This window comes from Diabrotica undecimpunctata, chromosome 4 (genome assembly GCF_040954645.1).
Source record: "Diabrotica undecimpunctata isolate CICGRU chromosome 4, icDiaUnde3, whole genome shotgun sequence".
Lineage (NCBI taxonomy): Eukaryota > Metazoa > Arthropoda > Insecta > Coleoptera > Chrysomelidae > Diabrotica > Diabrotica undecimpunctata.
In genome coordinates this window covers 50,858,293-50,881,377 of record NC_092806.1, presented here as the reverse complement: position 1 = coordinate 50,881,377, position 23,085 = coordinate 50,858,293, and the positions used below count along the sequence as shown (strand labels likewise).

The following is a 23,085-nucleotide window of genomic DNA, read 5'->3' as shown; positions in this document are numbered from 1 at the left end:
CATTTATTTTAGTTAGTTAGTTTAGTTTATTTTAGCCTTAAGTTGGTTTTTAATTTCTTCTGTTAGTTCCTTTTTTGTTTTATATAATTCTGAGTAGAAATAGTGGATAATATATATGATGTCATCTTTAATGTTTGTTTCTACTCCGTTCACATCTTTTATTTTGTTTATTTCACATTTAGATAATTTTGGTCTTAAGCATTTCATATTTTTGTTGTTCTGTATTGCTTCTACTATTTTTTTTCTTGTTCTTTTCTCTTATTTTCTTTTATCATTCTTATTATTGTTTTATTGATTTCTACATATTTTATAGATTTCCTTTTGCCTTCTTCGTTCAGCTTCCTTCTTTTTTCCATAAGCTTCTTTGTTTCTGTTGATATATAGTTGTTCTTTTTTAGATCCATTTTTGCTATTTCTTTTCTTGATGTAATCATCGTTGCTGTAAGTATGTTGTCTATTTCGTGTATATCTTTGTCATCACTGTCTAATTTTTGGTTAAGTTGTTCTTTTAATAGATCTTTGTATATCTCTTTATATTGCCCTAGTTTGTTTCTATCTACTAGATCCCAATTTCTAATTATTTTTCTTTTCATTTCATAGTTACCGTCAACACTAATTTTTGCTCTGACCACGCTATTAATAATTGTTAAATAGATTTGGGATATAGTCAACTAATACATAATATATATATATATATATATATATATATATATATATATATATATATATATATATGTAATGAAATTAAAATTTCATCATTCAAATATTGCCGCGCTCTACCGAGTACATTATCTGGAATATTAGACACAACCACTTCTGTCATCTTTATATTTAAAAACTTGTCACCTTGTCAGATTTTTATTTGTGGTTAATAATGTTAAACATCCAGAGTTAGTGACATTAAATGTCGTTTCTTTAATTTCAGGTAAAATTTTGTGTAAATAATGTAAATAGAACATGTTTTAATAAATCTTTAATTTCAGAAACTCAGTTGTGTTACTAATTATCAAAAGGAACCTTATAAAACGACATTTTTGGTCATGGACAAATTGAGATTCCAATTCATAATACTAGGTTCATCAGACAGTAAATCAAATGAAATCTGTATTGTCTCAATTGAGACTCCAGATGGTCGTATTTTTGATATCCCAGACGAATTTAAGCAGGTAAATAAACACACATACATATCTAGATCCAGTTTATTTACAAAAGTAAAAAACTCATTGAAAAAAAGAGGTCAAAAACGAAATGTATGGATCCCATTAGATGATGAATTAAGGAAGATTTATTTGGATGAAGGTGAAAATTTACAATTTGGTGATCAGTATTTAGAAGAAAAACTACAACCAGCTGCTGTTAGCTATGAAGATTTGCCAAACATTCAAAATGTGGGGAAGTTAACAGAAAAGTTTTTAATTGAAAAATTTTCCATTAAAATGCCAAATGTTAGACAATGGATGGAAGAATTTGAAAAAGAATGTGTAAGGTTTGAAATTTTAAATGATGAAGATAAAATAGAAAGTTTAAGACATCTACTTGAAAAACAATGTTTAGATTGGTATGGTAGCATGTTAATTAAATATACAGTGAAATCAGATTGGAAAACTTGGAAAACAAATTTTTGTGATACTTATGAAAAGAAAGGTTGGTCCCAAATAAAATATGCTTTTACATTCAAATATCAAACTGGTTCTCTATTAGAATATGCCACAAAAAAAGAAAGATTATTATTAGAAGTTAATAAGTTAATTGACAATAACACACTAATAAACCTGATTGTGTTAGGTTTACCAGAAAACATCATGAACAGACTTGATAAAGATTCACTGAGTTCAACTACTTATCTTTTCAGTGAATTAAACAAGAATGAACACTTAGCAAATAAAGAAAGTGAAAAAGTATTCTTACACTATAAAAGAAATGTTGAAGAAAAACAAATTAGAAACAAACAAAGACTGGACAGAGAGCAAAAGCATAAATGTACCATCTGTGAAAAACTTAAAAAAGGAACACGCTACCACCTTGAATCAACTTGTTGGTTTAAATCAAAGGATAATCAAACTAATAAGGATGATCAAATTAAACTTATCAATAATTCAGAGTTAGAATGTGAACTACAAAATTCTGATTCAAAAAACTATTAATACTGCCATTAATAAAAATAAAATTAGTGTTGAATAAAAATATTGAGCTTTTTGGAGTATATGACTCAGGTTCAAATGTTTCATTAATAAATTCAAAGTTATTAAAAATAAATAACAATAATTCAATTGATCCTAACAATACTAATTTAAAAACTATTAATGGCATTAAAAAAACTAGTGGTATGGTAAAATTACATGTAAAAATTTTTGATATAGAAAAGGAGACAGAAGTCTTTGTGATCGAAAAAGATAATTTTGATTACGATTTTTTAATTGGTTTAGACTGTATAAAAAAATTCTATTTGTGTCAAAATGAAAACTTGCAAATAAGTCAAAAAGTGCCTATTCAAAATGATGTTACTACGGAAATTGAAACAATTTCAAAAAATTGTGACATTTATAAGAAAGTAAGAGATAATAATCGACAAATAAAATTTGATCCTAAGGAAACAAATGAAATAGAAAATAAATATTTAATAAATTTCAATGAACACTTTGATGAGACAAATTTTAAAATTCATGTAGACCATTTAGATTGTGATCAACAATCAATAATAAATGAGTTAATATGTGAAAACAAATCTGTCTTTGCAAAAGACAAATATGATGTAGGGACAGTGAAGGAATATGAAGCACACATTGATTTATTAGAAGAGAAATATTGCAGCAAAAGGCCATATCGAACCACAGTTGATGATAAAAAGGAGATTGAGAAACAAATTGCATTGCTACTAGACAAGAATCTAATAGAAGAATCTTACAGTCCTTTTGCAGCCCCAGTTACATTAGCTTACAAAAGAGATGAAAATACAAAGTCAAGATTGTGCATTGATTTCAGAGACTTGAATAAAATTGTAGTGCCCCAATCACAACCCTTTCCACTTATAGAGGATTTAATGATAAAGACAAGAAATTGTAAATTTTTCTCAACATTGGACATAAACTCTGCTTTTTGGTCAATCCCTATGCGCATTACAGATAGGCACAAAACTGGATTTGTTACACAAGAAGGACACTTTCAATGGACTTGTTTACCATTTGGGTTAAAAACATCTCCAGCAATATTCCAAAGAATAATGTGTAACATAATAAGAAAACACAAACTTGCAGATTTCACAGTGAGCTACATAGATGACATACTCATTTTTTCAAGATCATTCCAGGAACATATCAGCCATCTAGCACAACTATTTAAAGCAATCAAAAGTGAAGGATTTAGATTAAAATTTGTAAAATGCATGTTTGCAGCTGAATCAGTAAAATACTTGGGTCATGTAATAAAAAATAATTGTGTAGAGCCACTGAAGGACAACTTGATTTCAATAAAAAACTTTCCAATACCTAAAACACAGAAAAATGTTAGACAGTTTCTAGGGAAGATAAATTTTTATCATAAATATGTGCCAAAAATAGCAATAAAATTGGATCCTTTGCATAATCTTCTGAGAAAAGGTCAACCATTTAATTGGACTAAAGAATGCCAAAAAACATTTGAAGATTTAAAAAATATATTGTTAACTCAACCTGTACTAACTATTTTTGATCCAACTCTACCGATACACATATATACTGATGCTAGCTTACTAGGAATAGCAGGAGTGCTAAAGCAACCACAGGAAAACAATGAAGAAAAACCAGTGGCCTATTTCTCAAAGAAACTAAATGAAGTACAGAAGAGGAAAAAAGCTATATACCTGGAGTGCGTGGCAATTAAAGAATGTGTTAAATATTGGCAACATTACTTAATAGGTAAGAAATTTACTGTTTTTTCTGACCACAAGCCATTGGAGAATATGAATATAAAGTCTAGAACAGATGAAGAACTAGGTGATTTAACATATTATTTATCGCAATATGATTTTGTGGTGAAATATTTTCCCTGGAAAATATAACTTAGAAGCTGACTGCCTTAACAGAAATCCTGTCTTAGAATCCGATGAAAATATGGAAGAGCAGTTGAAAGTTACAAATTTGATAACTCTTGAAGATATATTGAAAGACCAAGAAAAAAATAAAGATATAAAATGTAATAATAAACTAGTAACTAAAAATAATGTTTATTACAAAAAAGTAAGAGGAAAGGAAAAAATTATTCTAACTGAAGATTATAGCATACAATTTTTAAAATATGTACATAGAAACTTGTGTCATATAGGAATAAAACAAATGCATATGATGATAGGACCATACTATACGGCTAAAAATTTAACCAAAAATATAAAGGAAATATGCCAAAGCTGTGCAGTATGTACTAGAAACAAATCAAGAGGACTAGGAAAATTTGGATTGATGTCACATTTAGGTCCAGCCACAAAACCTTTCGAAATTATTTCCATAGACACAATTGGAGGTTTTGGGGGTTCTCGATCTACTAAAAAATATTTGCATCTTCTAGTGGATCACTTTACACGATATGCATATATCCTAACATCGAAAACTCAAACTGCAAATGATTTTATTAAACTTGTGAAAAGCATATCAGAGATAGATCAGATTGGTATGATTCTAACAGACCAATACCCAGGAATAAATTCAAAAAATTTTAAAAATTTTTTAGATGAAAAATTTATACCAATAATCTTCACTGCCACAAATTCACCATTTTCTAACGGCTTAAATGAAAGATTAAATCAGACCCTAATTAATAAAATCAGATGTAAAATTAACGAAAAAGAACAAAAAACTGCTTGGACAACAATAGCACAAGAATGTGTGCGCAAATACAATGAAACAGAACATACGGTCACTGGTTTCGCACCATCATACTTAATGTATGGCAAAAATGTTGCAATGTTGCCAAATGAACTAAAAAAATTAACTTCTGAGGAAGATTGGATTCGTAATAGAAATATTGCTCTAGATAGAACGATCAAATCTCATAATTATAATAAACAAATTTATGACAAAAACCGTAAACATTTTGATTTCAAGATAGGTGATTTGGTATATGTGGAAAATGGAAACAAATTAAACAGGAACAAACTTGACGAACTGAAAATAGGACCGTATGAAATTACGGAAAAATTGTCAAATTCAATTTACAGAATAAACCTGAACCGAAGAACATCAGAGTCCAATCTGTTCCACATATCCAAGCTGACTCCAATCTCAACATCTGAAGATGAAGAACAAGATGAAGAAGATGTAGACGATTACTAAACTTTGAAGGCATGAATATTTTCTCCTCTGGGAAAGGGGATGTAATGAAATTATAATTTCATCATTCAAATATTGCCGCGCTCTACCGAGTACATTATCTGGAATATTAGACACAACCACTTCTGTCATCTTTATATTTAAAAACTTGTCACCTTGTCAGATTTTTATTTGTGGTTAAGAATGTTAAACATCCAGAGTTAGTGACATTAAATGTCGTTTCTTTAATTTCAGGTAAAATTTTGTGTAAATAATGTAAATAGAACATGTTTTAATAAATCTTTAATTTCAGAAACTCAGTTGTGTTACTAATTATCAAAAGGAACCTTATATATATATATATATATATATATATATATATGAAAACGTAACTATGATAGTACAACAAGACGAAAATACAAATCCCATCCCCATTAACAGAGAAGTTATTAACTACAAATTGGTTAACATATGGCATCAACGTTATGGCAACAAGTTCAGTCACCTCAGATTCGCTGACGAGATTATGATTAAAGCTAGCACATTCAAGGAATTACAAATTGTGGTAAAGAAACTCGCAGACAGCTCCCAATACGTCGACCTTAAAATGCATATGACAAAAAAAAACACAAACGATCCTAGACGTGTAACTATAAATGAAAGTGAGATAAAACAAGTCAAGAAATATATCTACCTAGGCCAAATTCTAAAACTTGACAAAGCAAACCAAACTGCGAAAGTCACTAGAAGAGCAAGACTGGCATGGACAGGATTTAAAAAACTCAGTTGGATATTGAAGAACCGCAAAATACCTCAATACTTGAGGAGCAACGTGTTCAATCAATGCATATTTTCTATCATGATATATGGATGTCAAACCTGGACCATAACCAAGGCAAAAATAAATAAACTAGCCACAACAGAAAAGGCAATGGAAAAAGCAATGTTATGTATATAACTGTCAGATAAAAAGACGAACGACTGGGTAAAATCAAACACAAAAGTTGAAGATATAACAACAAATATTGCCAAACTCAAATCGAGATTCGCAGGTCACACTGCTAGATAAAAAGACCAACGTTAGAACGCCACAATACATATTTAAAGACCTTACAACGGTAGACGACCAAGATAAAGACCACAGATGAGATCGGTAGACGACATCAAAAGAATAGCCGGAACAAATTGAAAGTATATTGCTCAGGATAGAGATCAACTGAAGGAGTTGGGAGAGGCCCATGTTCAAAAATGGACGAGAAAAGGCAGAGAAAAAAAAAAGAAAAACTTTAGATCAGTACGTGTTGTCGGAATTGACATATATGAAACCGAAACATGGACTTTTAACAACAATATAGTCCACCAACTCCAAGGGACTCAGAGAGCTATGGAACGGAGAATGCTCAACATTAAGCTCAGTGATGGCAAGTCGAATAAAGAAATTAGAAGAAGAACAAAAGATACAAATGTAATCCAAACGATTGTCATGTTAAAATGAAATTTGGCGGAATAAATAGGAAGAATGGAAGACAAGTGTTGGATGAAGCAAATTATTTAATGAAGAGCAAACAAGAGAAGTAGAGGCAGACCTCAAACCAGATGGACTGATGACATCAAGCGAATGGCTGGTCACAAATGAATGCAAAAAACAATTAACAGAAATGAATGGATACACCTAGGAGAGGTTACATCCGACAATGGATGGAATAGTTGTTGATGATGAAGGTGATAACTGCCGAAAGATATAATTTATCTAAGACGGTCCTGTGTGACGCTCTTAAGTAAGCAATCAACAGCTGGCAAAGGCCGAAAACCCTGTGCGTTTATTCTCCATAAGAAAAACACTGCCCTATCTTAGTTTTTCGGCAATGTCAGTGTGAATTTCACTATAGTATAAACGTCTTATGACCAAGAGATCAGACATTAACGTGACTCGCCTGAATTAAGATGAAGAATATCTAGAATTCCCTAGACTCGAGATATTAATGTACCGCTCCTATGGTAATAATAAATGACGACAAATTACTAAGAAGAACCCTAGATATTAAAATGCTGGGCAGAAGTACAGAAGGAAGACCGTGAAAAATATAGGTGGCCACCACGTCATAGGAGGTAACGCCATCGATTCTTACACTCTTAACTTACTATAATTTCTAAAGTATAAAATCTTATGTGTAGTCCACACCCTATATAAACACGTTTTCACAAATTTTGATAAAAAAAATACATTAGTACATTTTTACATTGCCGATCAATACAAGGCGTGGTTAACACTTTCTCCAAATAGACCCTTTTTAAGAGTTACATAAATAATTTATTTTCCGTCGTACTTATGGCATATCCACCATTTTGTTCCAAAACAAAAACATATTGTATAGCTTTTTGTGATATCTCTTTATTGATCAAATAAAAGTTTGTGAAAAATAGCAGTAATTTTCGAAGACGATAAAAATATTCAAACACGACGTCGTTTTGGATAATGCGATGTGTAAATGTTCTCTTGAAACTTTTCTAAATGCGACCATTATCGGCAGGAATAGTCTTGTGTGTAAAGCCATTAAAACTTTTGCAGAGTTGTTTGGCCGTTAGTGGCTAGTATTACAAGGATTTGCAATGTATATTTAAGCTAAAGTTTAAAATTTTTCATACTTTTTATTTTATTATAGTTTTTCTAAATAGTGATTTACTTATTTTAAAATTCTTTATTTTCATTTTTTCCTATTTACACAGGATAAGCCAAGAGGAACTGTACATATTTCTACTTCGTATGGATTACCCTATGGGTAAAAAAGTGGTATAGTAGGCGGTACTGTAGACTAGCATGAAGCTTTATACTACGTTTTCTGTATTTTTAAAATTTAAATAATATATTTAAAATTAAATAAAGTAAGAATTATTTCACACAACAAAGAAAAAAAAACAATATAGGTATATAGATGGAAGACAACGGTAAATATGTATATCTGACTACTTGGTCGTCATCAATACAGTACAGCTAAGTTAGAAAAGGAATATGTTAACTTGGGAAAGATCACTACAGGAGCAATGTGAACAGTTTGTGGCACTTAGGTAAGAAGACTCTGAGGAGCTGAAGCATAAACTTACACATCCACGGAGGCAGCTATGGCTATCTATGAAAAAGAGTACCAAACGTTCTATGTTGTTTTTTGTTTGTTTTAAAAAACGTTTTTACACAAGTTGTCGAGTTGTTTAACATAACTGTCTTACTACATAATTATGTTCTCGTCAGTCTAGATGTGGTCTCTCTTCAGCAATGTTTACTTAAATGCCGTTCTACGATCTATTCATAAACACTGGGATAAAATTTCTGCAATATGTAGTATTGATTATGATATGTTTATTAAGATGACAGAGTTCTTGTTTAATTCCACTTGTTTTTCTTTTAAAAACAAATATAAACAAATTTTTGGCACTCCTATGCGAGCCAGTATCTCTCCAATTCTCGCTACATATGTAATGGACGATATGTTGAATATTGTTGTCCAGGTTGTTCCTTTTAACGTTCCTTTTATTAAAAAGTATGTTAATGACATTATTATGTCGTGTCCACTAGGTTTAAAGACTGAGCTATGACCCCCACATTTAATTTACCCTTGAAAAAAATAACAAATCCAATCTGTTAATTTTCTTGACACAATTTTCACTAGAGAATTGGATTACATCATTACAATTTATTGGTTTAGAAAAAAATGTAACTCTGGGAGATACCTCAACTACCATTCTTACCACAAGTTAAGCATGAAAGTTATTCCAGTAAAACAAATGACCACGAGAGTTTGAAACTGGCTGCCTTGTTTTTAGAAAGAAGAATCTCAACATCCTTTAGCAATCGTCGCTAGACAATTCTTATCCCGGATTCTTACACAGGAAAATCATCTTCAACACATCCTCTGTTATACTCAACACAAAAGAGAACCCTCCCCAAAATACAGGTGCTATAAAAGTTAGCTCTGATTCCCGTTTACTGACTAACATTATTCCTAAAATCTCTTTTGTATCACTTCCATTTATTAAGGATGTCACTTCCAAATTGACCAGAATTTTTGCTCAATACTTACCAACTGTAAAAATTGCCTATTCAAGCACCCTAGTTGTGGAATCTTTGTACCAAGTCATTGTACAGGGCACTCTTTCGATTTTTCAAATGTAAAAATTCTATTCAACAGATAGCAACAATTTGATCAACTTATACTCATTATTGTTAACTTTAGATAACTACAAATCAACTAATAAAGGCAATTCATTGGTTAAATTGGTTTTAAGGTTAATAATTATGAATTCACAACCAATTGTTTGTTTCTGATAAGAATATATATAACCTAGAATTTTTATAATATCACTACATGTTGTCTAATGATTTTATAACATAATCTTATTTAAATTATAGTCTGTCAAAGTTTTTTAAATATGTGTTTTGTGTAAAAAGGTTTCCTCAAAACAATTTTTTTGATAGTTTTCGCCATTATTTGTAGGAACCAGATGAGTTGTTTATTCCATTTTCTAAACATCATAACAACTAGTGTAAGATATAAAATATTTTTTATTCTGTAATTTGTATAAATTTTTGTCTTTCTTCCGCTGCATACCCAAATAATTGTGTTTGTAGTTTAACTGATCGCTTTTTCAATATATATATATATATATATATATATATATATATATATATATATATATATATATATATATATATATATATATATATATATATTGAAAGGAATACACAATCTGTCACTCAACAAACACAAATCCAATCTCTCACTGCCCAACTCAGGAATTCCCTTCCTACTCATATTTTCCACAATTTCGACCTTAGACTTCACAGACAAATTCAATTTATCTTCAATAAATCTCTTAAAACACTCCAAAAAAAGATTGCCAACCTTGGCATCACCCCTTTTTCTAAAATCAAATATCAACAGAAATGGTTAAGCAACCTTACTGAAATTGATCTTCCTCCCAACGTTGCTAAATTATTAGCTCTTGGTCCTAAATTTGGATTATCTCCAACCCTGAAGGATTATTTAATTTGTAACCTATTATTTGATGTTGAAAACATTTTTACAGTTTCCGAATCTACAGATCTCACTCAATTGAGATCATCAGCCAATAACATTTTACTTAATTTTACTAATGCTCCAAAAAAACCACAATCTGAAATTGATCTAGCCTATAATGAAACTAGAACTGTTCTTAAAGACCATCCTGAACTATTGGTACTTTTAAGTGACAAGGGTAATACCACTGTACTTATGTATAAAGAACAATACATGGATCTCAGCCAATTACTTTTGAATGATAACCAAAATTATCGACCGTTACCCAGAAATCCCACCAGTACGTTTACTTCCAGAATCAATAACCACATTTCCAAGTTAAAAAGATCCAATCTTATCACGGATGTTGTAGCCAAAGCTCTTAATAATTACAATGGCATCTCTCCGAGATTTTACTGTTTGCCTAAACTCCATAAACCTCAATTGTGCATGCGTCCCGTATCATCCATTAATTCTCCTAATTGTAACATTGCACGTTTTTTGGCTAATATACTTTCAACGGCATATAATCATGATAACGAAATTAATATCTCAGACTCCTTCAAGTTTAGTGACTTTATCAACAACTTCCAACTACTTTTTTGGATTCCAAGTAGTAAGTTTCGATGTTGTGTCTCTCTTTACTAACTTACCTTTACCTGTTGTCCTTACCTCTTTACATAATCACTGGAATCAAATTCAACCCCATTGTCCCTTTGGATGGGAAACTTTCATGGAACTCGTCAAGTTGGTTTTTGACACCAACTATTTGGTGTTCAATGATAGATTTTACCTATAGATTTTTAAAACCCCTATGGGATCTTCTATTTCTCCTCTGTTGGTTGGTTTCATCTTAGATGACCTTATTGTAGATAGACTCAGTCACTTAGATTACAAAATTTCTTTTGTCAAGAGGTATGTTGACGACTTGATCGTGGCCGTACCCACTGATCAAATTATTCATACCCTTTCTGTCTTCAATGAATACAATCCCCACTTGCAGTTCACATGTGAGATGGAGGTAAATAACATCATTCCGTTCCTTGACATGTTAATTGTACGAGGTGTTGACAACATCCTAAGAACCAAATGGTTTAGAAAAAGCATTGCTAGCAATCGCTTCCTTAATTATTATTCCTTTCATCCTAAAAGATTCAAACATAACCTCGTACAGGGATTAGCCTTAAGGACTCATAAGTTGTCACATCCTTTATACAAAATGAAAGCCACTCAGTTAATTAAAACTATATTAGTTTGAGTACTTTACTATACGGCATGGAAGCGTGGACAATAAAACAGTCTGAAATCAAAAAATTAAACTCCTTTGAGATGTGGTGCTACAGGAGAATCCACAGAATATCGTGGACTGAAAAAGTAACTAATATAGAGGTGTTACAAAGAATGAAGAAAGAATGGGAAGTCATAAAAGTCATAAAAACTGTTAAAATTAGAAAGATTCAATATCTGGGTCATATAATGAGGGGCGAGAAGTACGTATTACTTAGATTAATTATGCAAGGGAAGATACAAGGGAAGAGAAACCCAGGACGACGCAAAATATCCTGGCTAAGAAATTTGAGAGAGTGGTTCGGTTGCAGCTCATTAGAATTATTCAGAAGCGCGGCCAATAAAATTAAGATATCGATGATGATTTCCAACCTCCGATAGGAGAAGGAACCTGAAGAAGAAGATATTAGTTGAGAATTCTTATCCAACTTTTCTTATTAATAAATATAATAAATATCTTTTTTCTACTGCAAGGTCTTTACTTGACCCGACTTATACCAATGTGGGAGATTTGCATAATAACATACTTGACAACAATGAACTCCACCTTGATGAGGTATCCACATCTGAGTCTCCTCCTACATATTTCTCATTACCCTATTTTCCACAAGTTACAGAGAAACTTACTAAATTGTTTAAACCACTATCTACTAAAATAGGCATTAAAAATTGTAAAACATTTGGAAATCTCTTTTCACGTACTAAAACACCTTTAGATATTTGGGAGAAATTAAATGTAGTATATAACATTCCATGCAAAGACTGTCATTTGAAATATATTGGCCAAACGAAAAGAACCCTAAAGGGGCGTGGTATATCCCATAAAAGTGATATCAGATGCAACAAGAACTCTTGTGCTCTCAGTACCCACTCTATCTCTCTTAACCACCAAATCGACTTCGAGAATATTAAAGCTCTAGGAACTGAGAATAATTTCTATTAGAGATCCTTCCTGGAAATGTGTCACATATTAAGGGAAAAAACTCCATGAACAGACGTACTGACATCGATAATCTCAGCAACATTTATCACTCCTTGCTCTTGAATAATCCTTAAAATCTTTCTAGTTAAATGTTACAATTAATAATTTAACTTAGTTACACCTAAATGCGATCAAGACATGGCCTAAATCTTTCAGTTTTTGTCTTCTAGGAAAAAAAAGTAGCTTCTACCTAGATACTTCTAAAATTAAATCCCTATATTCATTTCAACGAGAACTTTAGCAATTTTCATACATCATATTCGATGTAAAATCCTTTCCAAAAGGAACCACATGGGGAGTTAAACAAATTCATATCATATTATATTTCATTAATATTCACTAATTCTAGGTTCCCCAACAATGGTCATCGGTACTTTTTATATCCAACCTTCTTTTTAATTAGATTTATAAATAAATTTACTGTTCTATTTTGTCTTGTAAACATATAGTTGTTATCTAGTTGATTTTTCGAAAAAAGACTGTTTCCCAAGACATATTATTTTTTGTTTTACCCTTCGGAGTAGTAGATCCCTATCTGTCAAAAATATTAGCTTCTTTTAATTACTTTTGTGTCTCTAACAATAAAGTTATTTTTCCATGCTTTTTTCAATAAAAATAATTTTTTTTTTGTTCAAATTGTTTCACTAAGCTCAATTAAAACAAATTACTTTTTCTCCTGGCTTCATGTTTCGATAATTTTACATCAACGATAGAATAGAATTATTATTGTATTATATTATACTCTTCTTGTTAACATATTGTGACATTTTTGTGACTTTTTAATGTTTGTATAAATTTTATAAAATACTCTAAATGTGTTTTTTTAAATGTAACTTTTATTGTTTTTATTAAATGTATTTTGTAACACCTCAACATATGCATTTGACATTGTTTGGTATCTATATATGACTTTGCAATCATTAGAACTGAAGAAGTGCAGAAATACTGCACGAAACGTTTTCTATTAAAAGATTGAAATAGTTTTTTCATTTTTTATTTCTCCTTAACCGATATTCTAATTTCAGTGAGATTTTAATCTCACTCATATTGTGTATTTATATATATATATATATATATATATATATATATATATATATATATATATATATATATTTATAATATATATATATATATATATATATATATATATATATATAAATATATAAATATAGATTGTATGCAGTCCTCTGTATTATACAGAGGTCAATAGTTTCTTTATTTCCAAACTTAGGAGAACTAACAATTGATACACACTGCAAGTAATGCCAACATATAAATGAAACTCGTAATAAAAGTAATAGAATGAGTGGTTAATGGACACTGAAATATATAGCGTGACCGTGGATGTAAATAATGTTAGAACACATTATATTTTATGGTACATAACATGGCAAAAGTTGATCGATACTCCACTATCTTGTAATTTCGGTCATTAATCGACTGTTAAAAGTTAGGTGGAGATCCATAAAGCTCCTTTTTGTCTTTATTTTCGTTTAATAGTATTAAACAAGGTAAATGACCCAGTTGCTTACTAGTGGTTTTAACGATAAAAAGGTACATTACTTATTGTTAAAATATTTATAGTGATAAAACACTATACGAAGTTATATAAGTTCTTCTAGTGCTTAAATATTTTAGAATACAAGTCGTATTAATAAGTTATCCCAAACTTAACGCATTTGATCCGTTGGTTTAAGTCAAACAAATCATCGTCTAGTTAGGCAATCTATAATATCTCTAAACGTTTTAAAAGTTCTTTTCATCCATTTTAAAACAATTATATTTGATTTTAAAAACATGATACATATTTCGTATTGATACTCGACATCTTCAACTCGGGAGGTTTTAGCATATTAAAAAAAAAAAAATGTTGAACATTGTGCATATCTAGGTCATGTCATCAAACTAGGAAAATCAAATCAAGATGCTGAAATTAAAAGAGGAACACAACTAACATGGGGCGCTCTCGGCAAACTAGCATATATCTTGAAAAACACCTCCATTCCTGTAAACTTAAAGAAAAAGGTGTATAACACATGCATACTATCAGTTTGTACCTACGGCTTGAAGACAGTAGCCCTTATCAAAAAAACTGCTAAAAAATTAGAAGCAACGCAAAGAGCAATGGAACGAATTATGCTTGGAATATCACTGAGAGACAAGATTAGAAACATCGAGATAAGACACAGAACAAAGATTAGGGATATTGTGGAAGAAATTACAAAAATGTAATGGCGGTAAGCAGGTCACGTAGCCCGATATCTCCACAACAGGTGGACACAGAGAATTCTAGAATGGAGACCAAGAACGACAACAAAAAGCATGGGAAGACCTCAAAAAAGATGGGTAGATGAAATATGAGCAGTAGCAGGCAAACAATGGATTAGATTGGCCCAAGATAGAAAAAGATGGAAGCAATTGGGAGAGATCTACATTCAGGAGTGGATGGAAAATGGTTGACAAAGAGATACATATTTGTGAACGTGATTTTTAAATTTTCGGAAATATAAAGAAAACGCAATATCCGTTCACAAAATTGTCGGCGGACATTACTTTATTTTAAAGCTTGATCAGCGCTCTTAGGTGTTAAATCTTCTGCTTACTTATTGTTCGAAATTCTTACAAAAATAGTCCTTAAATATTCATCTATTCAAAAGATTATTTATACCAATCATAGTAGCAGATATTTGTCTACTACACTTACTACAATATAGTCCAGCCGTCAGAGATTTGACCCCTAAAAATCATACAAACACGCTGAATTTTGCCGAGAATATCAATTTTGGGACCCCAAAAAAGTTGTAGTAAAATATACTACGTTTAGCTTCGGGCTTCGCCCTAAAATCCACCTCATGTAGGGGTAAAAACTAAAAAAAATCGATTTACCAAGAACCTGTATGCCGTAGAAATGTAGAAATGTTTCAAATAAAAAATATAGCTGAAACGATTTTAAACACAAATGTTAATTAGCACTTTTTGTGTAGAATAAATAGTTCTCTCAGAAATAACGCTTGACACAAACGGTGGTTTTAAATGTCACGTGCGCGCGCGAAAACAATTTTCATTAAAATGTGTATGAAGTCGACGGTAAAAATTCGATATCTTATCAGAGTGTCTTATCAACAAACATTAAAATGCGTTTTTAACGAAAGAGTATACCTTTTTTGTGCAATTTTTGTATTTTGCCGCAAATAAAGTTACTGTCTATAAACATGGTAAATAAATAAACGTTGCGATTTTTGCTTTTTTTTACAATTCTGGTGAGATCAATAAAATTTATCACTTTAATTGACCAATCATAATGAAATTTCGATTTTTAGACACCAGTCTTTACCTATAATAAAACCTATATATGAAATATAAATTTTGAGTTGTGGCAACAAATATGGGGCATTTAATATTAGACTAAAAAACGCAGAATTTAAACTTTTACATTACAAACAATCGCACGTCACGGGAAATACCTCCAAGAAGATGGTTTTGAGTGTAATTCGTAGCAGAAGATAGGAAATTTTAAGAAACTTACTAGCATAATTAAAAAAGAACAGTTTTAAATGTTTTAGATCGTTTGTAATGTGAAAGTTTAAATTCAGCGTTTTTTATGCATATTTCAAATGCCTTATATTTGATGCTAAAACTCAAAACTAAAATTTTTTGTTTTAAGTTTTAAGATTAGGCTCTAGTTATTAAAAATCTACAGCAGCCGGTTAATAAAAAGGGATAAATTGTATTGATCTCAGGAGAATTATAAAAATTGGCAAAAATCGCACCACGTATATTTATTTAACACCTTGATAAAACTCAGTTTATTTGCGACAAAATACAAAAATACACATATAAAAGCTGCACGTTTTACCTTAAGTATGCATCTTAACTTTTGTCGATAGAATACTTGTATCAAAATATATCGAATTTTTAAAGTCGAGCTGATACAAATTTTACTAAACATTAATTTCGCACGCCGAATAATCTGCTCACCACCGTCGTCACTAAATTAACAAAATAATCAAATTCTTAAAAATAGCTATTTGGAATACCAACGGGCTAAAAAATCATGCTTAAGAAGTTAAAGCTTTTATATTACAACATCGACATAATGTTAATTTCTGAAACACACTTTACAAATAGAAGCTATCTGAAAATCCTCAACTATGTAATATATAACACCAGACATCCAGATGGCACTGCACATGGAGGAACTGCAATCATAATCAAGTCATCGATAAAACACCATAAATTAAATAAGTTTAAAAGAGACTATATATAAGTAATAAATATTAGCATAGAAGACTGGAACGGTCCTTTAACAATAACTGCAATATACAGTGCACCACGACATACCAGAGCCAAAAATCAATATCAAGAATTCTTCAATTCCCTTGGACACAGATTTTTAGTAGGAGGCGATTATAACGCAAAACACACTCACATGGAATCCAGGTTAATAACCCCGAACGGTAGGCAATTATATATGACCAATGAAACCAACAACCTTAAATACATATCCACTGACGAACCCACAAACTGGCCCACAGACACAAAAAAAATTCCAGATTTGGTCGATTTCTGTGTGACCAAAGGAAAACCACTCGAATCCCAGACATCACAATCTTGTTTCGATCTTTCATCCGACCACTCTCCTGTCTTGGTCACGATATTCACAAATATCCTAGAAAAAGAATCTCAGCCATATCTTAGTAATAAATATACCAATTGGATTAAATTCCGGCCTATTCTTGATGGCAGACTGGATCTAAACATCCCACTAAAATCTGATGGTAATATTGACGAAGCAGTAGATCAATTAAATAGGATAATTCAGGAAGCTGGCTGGCAGTCAACACCTACACAAACAAAAGCAATCGTACGAAAAGACTTACCCAACGAAATAAAAGAAAAAATCGCAGAAAAACGAAGACTAAGAAAAATATATATGTTGCTATAGAGAAGTTAAAAAAACTTGGTTTTAGGGATCATTTCTCATTATGGCTGTCATCTTATTTACATTATAGGAAGATCCTCGTTAAACTTAGTGACTTACGATCAGATTATGGTGACATTGATATTAGGGTTCCTCAGGTTTCAATATTGGGGCCATTAATATTCCTATGCTATATGAATGATATGCCCAGATATGTCAGTTCAAATAACATATTTAGGTATGCAGATGACAAAACTATTGCTACAATTGCTTTAAGTACCGAGGAATTAACTGTTCAACTGAATGTTATATCAGAAGATTTTACAGAGTGGTGTAAAAAAAATGCTAGAAAAATTGTTAATGCCAAAAAAAACACAAAAATGCAATTCTACTATAGATCAAATTCAAGTTACCAGTTTTCTCTAAATAGCCTGGTTTATTCTACAACTTCCACCAAACTTTTAGGTGTGTATCTTGATAATAAAATGAGCTGGGAATCTAAAATTAATATTGTTTGCAAAAGACTAAATAGTAGTTATTACGCAATATTGCAATTAAAAAGTTTTCTTAAAAAGAAACAGTTAGTGAATGTTTATTATGCAATTGTTTATTCCCACTTGGCCTTCAATATAAATCTTTGGGGTAGTGCTGTGAATGCTGCAAGAGTGTTTGTCTCTCAGAAAAGGATAATTCGGTTAATTTTTAATTCACCATATAGGCATTCATGTCGACAATATTTGAAAAAATACAACATTTTAACAGTACCTTCTAGATATATTTTTAAATGTATACTACATAATAAAAGCCAATATAACTACTTTTCATTTAGACTCTGATTATCACCAGTACTCAACTAGACAAAATGACTTCATCAGGGTACCAAAATATAATACAGCACGATTTTTTGAAAAATCCCAGTATTATATGGGTATAAGACTTTTCAATCATCTTCCCAACAGTATTAAGTCTGAAACGAATTTAAATAAATTTCGAGGTAAATTAAAATCTTTTCTATTGCAAAATTATTTATACAGTGTAAGTGAATATCTGGGTGATGTAAATAATTAATCCTATGTACTTTTTATCTTTTATTTTTGAAATTGTGATGTTCTATAAGTATTTATATTATGTATGTATATATACCAGTAAAGTAGTATATTTTCGACAGTCGCAAAAATGAACGCCTTGTGTGATTTTATAAATAATGGAAAAAGTCCGATTGAAAGTAATTATCAATGATAAAGTATTTTTGTTTGAAAGTTGTAACATAAAAAATCCAATTCCATGGTGGATTAAACATAATTGAAATCCGCTACTTCGTTTTCAGTGATTACAACCGTATTTTCGAATTTAACCGTCATCGTATGACTATGACTTTTGACCGCTATAGTAAACGTCCAACAACCATTATTTCTAAGTAAAAATATAAATTTTTATTTTTACATTGCGGTTGTTATATAATATACTATCCTTTGCTCGATTTTATTTAACGACTCCGATTTTTTTTTAAATTTTTGTTGTATAAAAATGGTTTTCATTTGAATCGTTATTTGTCTATGTCTACTCTCAAATGTCCAAGATCGACAAAGTCCCAATATAATTTACAGTCGCTTTGACAAAAAATTGTCACGTCTCATGTTGACAATCTGGTAAACTACGACCGCTAGATGTTTCATTCGGCATCGCCGAGTTTCTTTCAGTTTTTCATTTTAAATATGTATTTCAAACAACGCCAACGTTCAATAAAAGTGATAGTCGAGGGGATGATTCTTTAAAAGTGTTATTTATATATTTAAATCAAAAAGTGATACATTATCGCTCGAGCGTAACGGTGCAACGCGACCTTGAGTTGCTTGTTTGTATTATTTATAATGTGGAAACTAAGAGGGCAGTCTGTATAGCTTTAATATTAATTTTTAATCTGTAACTGCTTTATGCACCTATTTATAAAATTTGTAAAATTATTTATGATTTCAATGTTTGATTATTATTATCACCTATTCAAAATTTCGGCAACTCTAGTTTTTCATCCCGGTTTTCTTTTAACTATGTGATATCCCGTTTATTTTTTGAGTAGATAATTCGATTATATGTGATTATACATGCTTTGAATATTGATATATAAATATAATCGGCCATAAGAATGAAAGAACCTTCCCCAACATAATAAAAATTATACTGACATGATGGCACCCTTAGATAAAATGTTCCTGAATTAATTATCGTCCTTTAATCCATCAGGCCGTTTGTGTTCCACTCTTTTTCTTATAATGAGATCGTGATATAAATGCGTTAGCTTTTTATTTTTTTCAGCTTGTGCTTATTTTAAATTATTTTTTCTTTTTCTTTTGCGTTATATGTCTCAATACTGTAATGTTTTCATTATTCTAATTTATTGTTTTTATTTATTATTAGAGGTTCTACACTTATAACACATAAGTTTATGAAAAGTCTTTATTTGAACAATATAACTAATTTATCTTACTATTAATAATTATATAATTTATCTACGTGCGTTATATTTTAAAAACTCGACGCGATGTTCAAAAACTAACTAACTGTCCTGTTTACATCAAAATTCCTCTTTAAATATAAAATGCCATTATTCGAGAATCACGGCGATCCCCCATCGAAGAGCCCAGAAGGTCGCTCATACTGGTTTTATTCGGCCTGCTTCTGGAAATTTCAAGTCGTGGGTGACTCATCAGAATTTAGGTAAACAGGTCTTTCAACTGAGCGCCGAAATAACTAGAATAGAAAAGAATTAGTCATAATATATTTACAGTTTTATACGCCATAATGTTTGTCGTAACAAAATCATAAAATATATAGGTACTCTTACATATCTTTTTATTGTTTTATCTGAAAATGCATTCGTAAATACTTTGCAATACAATTTGCAATAGTACTTTTCACTTTATTATGATCTGTTGTATCTATTGCAAGTCTAGTTACAATCACATTAATCTCTTTTTTTTCTTTTTCCAGTATTTCGCAGACATTATTTAAACTACCTCTTTATTTTTAATTTCATCGCTCTCTTCTTTTACGGTATCATAATTTATTACTTGGTTTTATTTTCGTAATCTATTTGCTTGATTTCCTCTTGAACTTCGTTCCACCATTAGGTAATACTATTATCTAACAAAATAATTAATCAACTCGCTACTGGCGGGGATTACCATTTTTTTCTGAACATGTATTTTTAAAGGTTCTACCATACAATTTGTCATTACTACTACTGTAATACTACTACTAAATTTGTGGCACGATGGCAAATCGAGCAGAAAAATTGAATTTTAATCACCACCGGCGAACCATTCTTTGAGCTATGAAAGTAGCAGAGGTTGAAGCAAGTGCTTGTATAGATATTGACTAATAGTCTCTTCAACGCTTTCGCAACATATAGGCGCTCCATATCATTCGCTAAGATAACAGACCAGATAATGAAACTATTTTAATCAGGTGTTTTACACTTTCTATGAGGCAGTCTGGACAAAACTGCTCACCAGGGCGTCGTCGGACGAGTGTAGTTTTCTTTAGCATCTGAAAAGAAATCATAAATTTCATAAATCTGAAAAGTTGATCTATCGGAAAAACATACAAAGCTCTAAAAATCTGTCTCCAAGAGTCATATATTACATGGGTGTTGTTTAGCCCAGTGTAGTAAATATTTCTTTAAAATTTTGGTGAAATAAGGTCATGGGCCGATGGAAGATCTGATAATCTCTTTGGTTAATCGCCGTTTGACTGTTATTTGTCAAACTTTAGTTCATATGACTGATATTCTTGTATACGTAATAGTACGTTCGTAATACATAGTATTACGAAAGCTGTAATGTGTCAAAATGACGATTAACATATTTATCCAAATTTCGTTATTCTATAAAATCTTAAATCATCCTGTTATACACTTTTCTCTTATAACTATTTTACAATAAAAAAATTACTCAAATAATATCCTTTGTAATTCTTTAGTAGTTTTGCCAACGATATGCTCAAAATAATTTGTGTGTTATGATCTAGTAAATGTTATGTACAAAAGCAACCATCAGTTATAACAAATTTATTGAATCTTTTTACAAGTCTACAGCTTTTATTATTAACTTATCGTCTGCCCATTATGAAATATCCTAATTTTCTAATTGAAACCAGACTTTTCCTTCTATAAAAAGGGATATTTCTTAAATTCAATTCATTTTCCACTGAACTGTACGATGTAGTCGATATTGTTACGCGTCCTGACCCCTAACAAGGGGTATTTAGTAGAGCATTAGAGTATTAGTAAGAAGACATCAGTGTCTTCAGAAATTGGCTGTACAGGATTCCAATGCCTTGTTAAGCTGCTCTTTAGATAAAGTATTGTACTGTTTCCTTTATAATATATATAGATATATATATATATATATATATATATATATATATATATATATATATATATATATATATATATATATATATATATATATATATATATATATTATATATATTGTTGTAGTATTCAAAATTGAAGAGTAAAAATATTAATTAATATTTCATAGATTATAGAAAGTAAAAATACTCCGAACTGCCTGGAATTAACCAAAGGTAATCTTAGTCATAAATAATCTTTTGTATAAATATAACAAGTGGATAGTGCGGGTACAATGAATAGAAGTTAACGATGGTTTTTTCCCATAAGCCATAAAGTGTTCCGTAATCCGGGTTTGCGCCATGAACAGGACAATAAAAATAGTTAATAAGTAAATGGTTTTTCGGAATCTGTAAATACCCAGTAGAAATTAAGTGTCCTTGTAGAAATAATATGAATTAGGAAAGTTTGTAGGTATTTCTGATTTTATGTGGGGAGTGGTATGCAAATTTCTGATTGGCCGAGAATTTGGAAAGTGGTGAGATGGGTGTGTGTAATGAGAGGTTGGATGGATGAATAGATGAGATGGGAGAGGTAGTTAGTTCCAGTTTCTTAAAGTGAATGGTTGATTTTCGAGGTGGTCTCCAGGGGTAGTAAGTAATAAAGAATAAGTTGTGAGTTGGTGAAGTAAGTGTGTCCGACGGTAGTTGATCTGGTACAAATTTGTAAGTAAACTTTTCCTACTTGTATTCTACGTAACGCTGTTTATTTCGGACCGAGAGATTAAGTTTGACGAGAGGAAAAGAGGCTGGCATCATTGGAAAGGTACGTGCATTCGAAGGAGAGCATTGAAGACACTAAATTGCAATATCTTGTTTAATATTGCCAATTACATAGGAGGCTGCTGAGAACTGATAGTTAATTTTGCATAGAACGAAGAATTGGACAACTTAAGGCAGAGGAAGCGTTTCAACGGGAGAAACATTCATAATATATATTCAATTTGAGAATTTTGGGCGAAATAATATTATATCATATTAGTAACGTGTGAATAAGATGTCGATAATAAGATAGATAGTTTGTTCTGAGAGGGGAAACGGAGCTGTGGAGAGAATTGAATAATTCATACAAATTTTTCTTGGTACAATCGATATACCAAAATTGCATTAGAAAGGACACTGAATATTACTTGATTTGTTTATGTATAATAATAA

At 30.8% G+C, this 23,085-nt stretch overlaps 1 protein-coding gene across 1 annotated transcript; it reads left to right on the top strand.

Annotated features, from left to right (window-relative positions):
- The first annotated feature begins 873 nt into the window (after window positions 1-873).
- On the top strand, window positions 874-2,585 carry LOC140438240 (uncharacterized). The gene is made up of 2 exons (XM_072527937.1): window positions 874-925; window positions 984-2,585. The coding sequence occupies exon 2, from the start codon at window positions 1,041-1,043 to the stop codon at window positions 2,142-2,144; it is 1,104 nt and encodes a 367-aa protein (XP_072384038.1). The 5' UTR covers window positions 874-925; window positions 984-1,040; the 3' UTR covers window positions 2,145-2,585.
- Window positions 2,586-23,085: the final 20,500 nt, after the last annotated feature.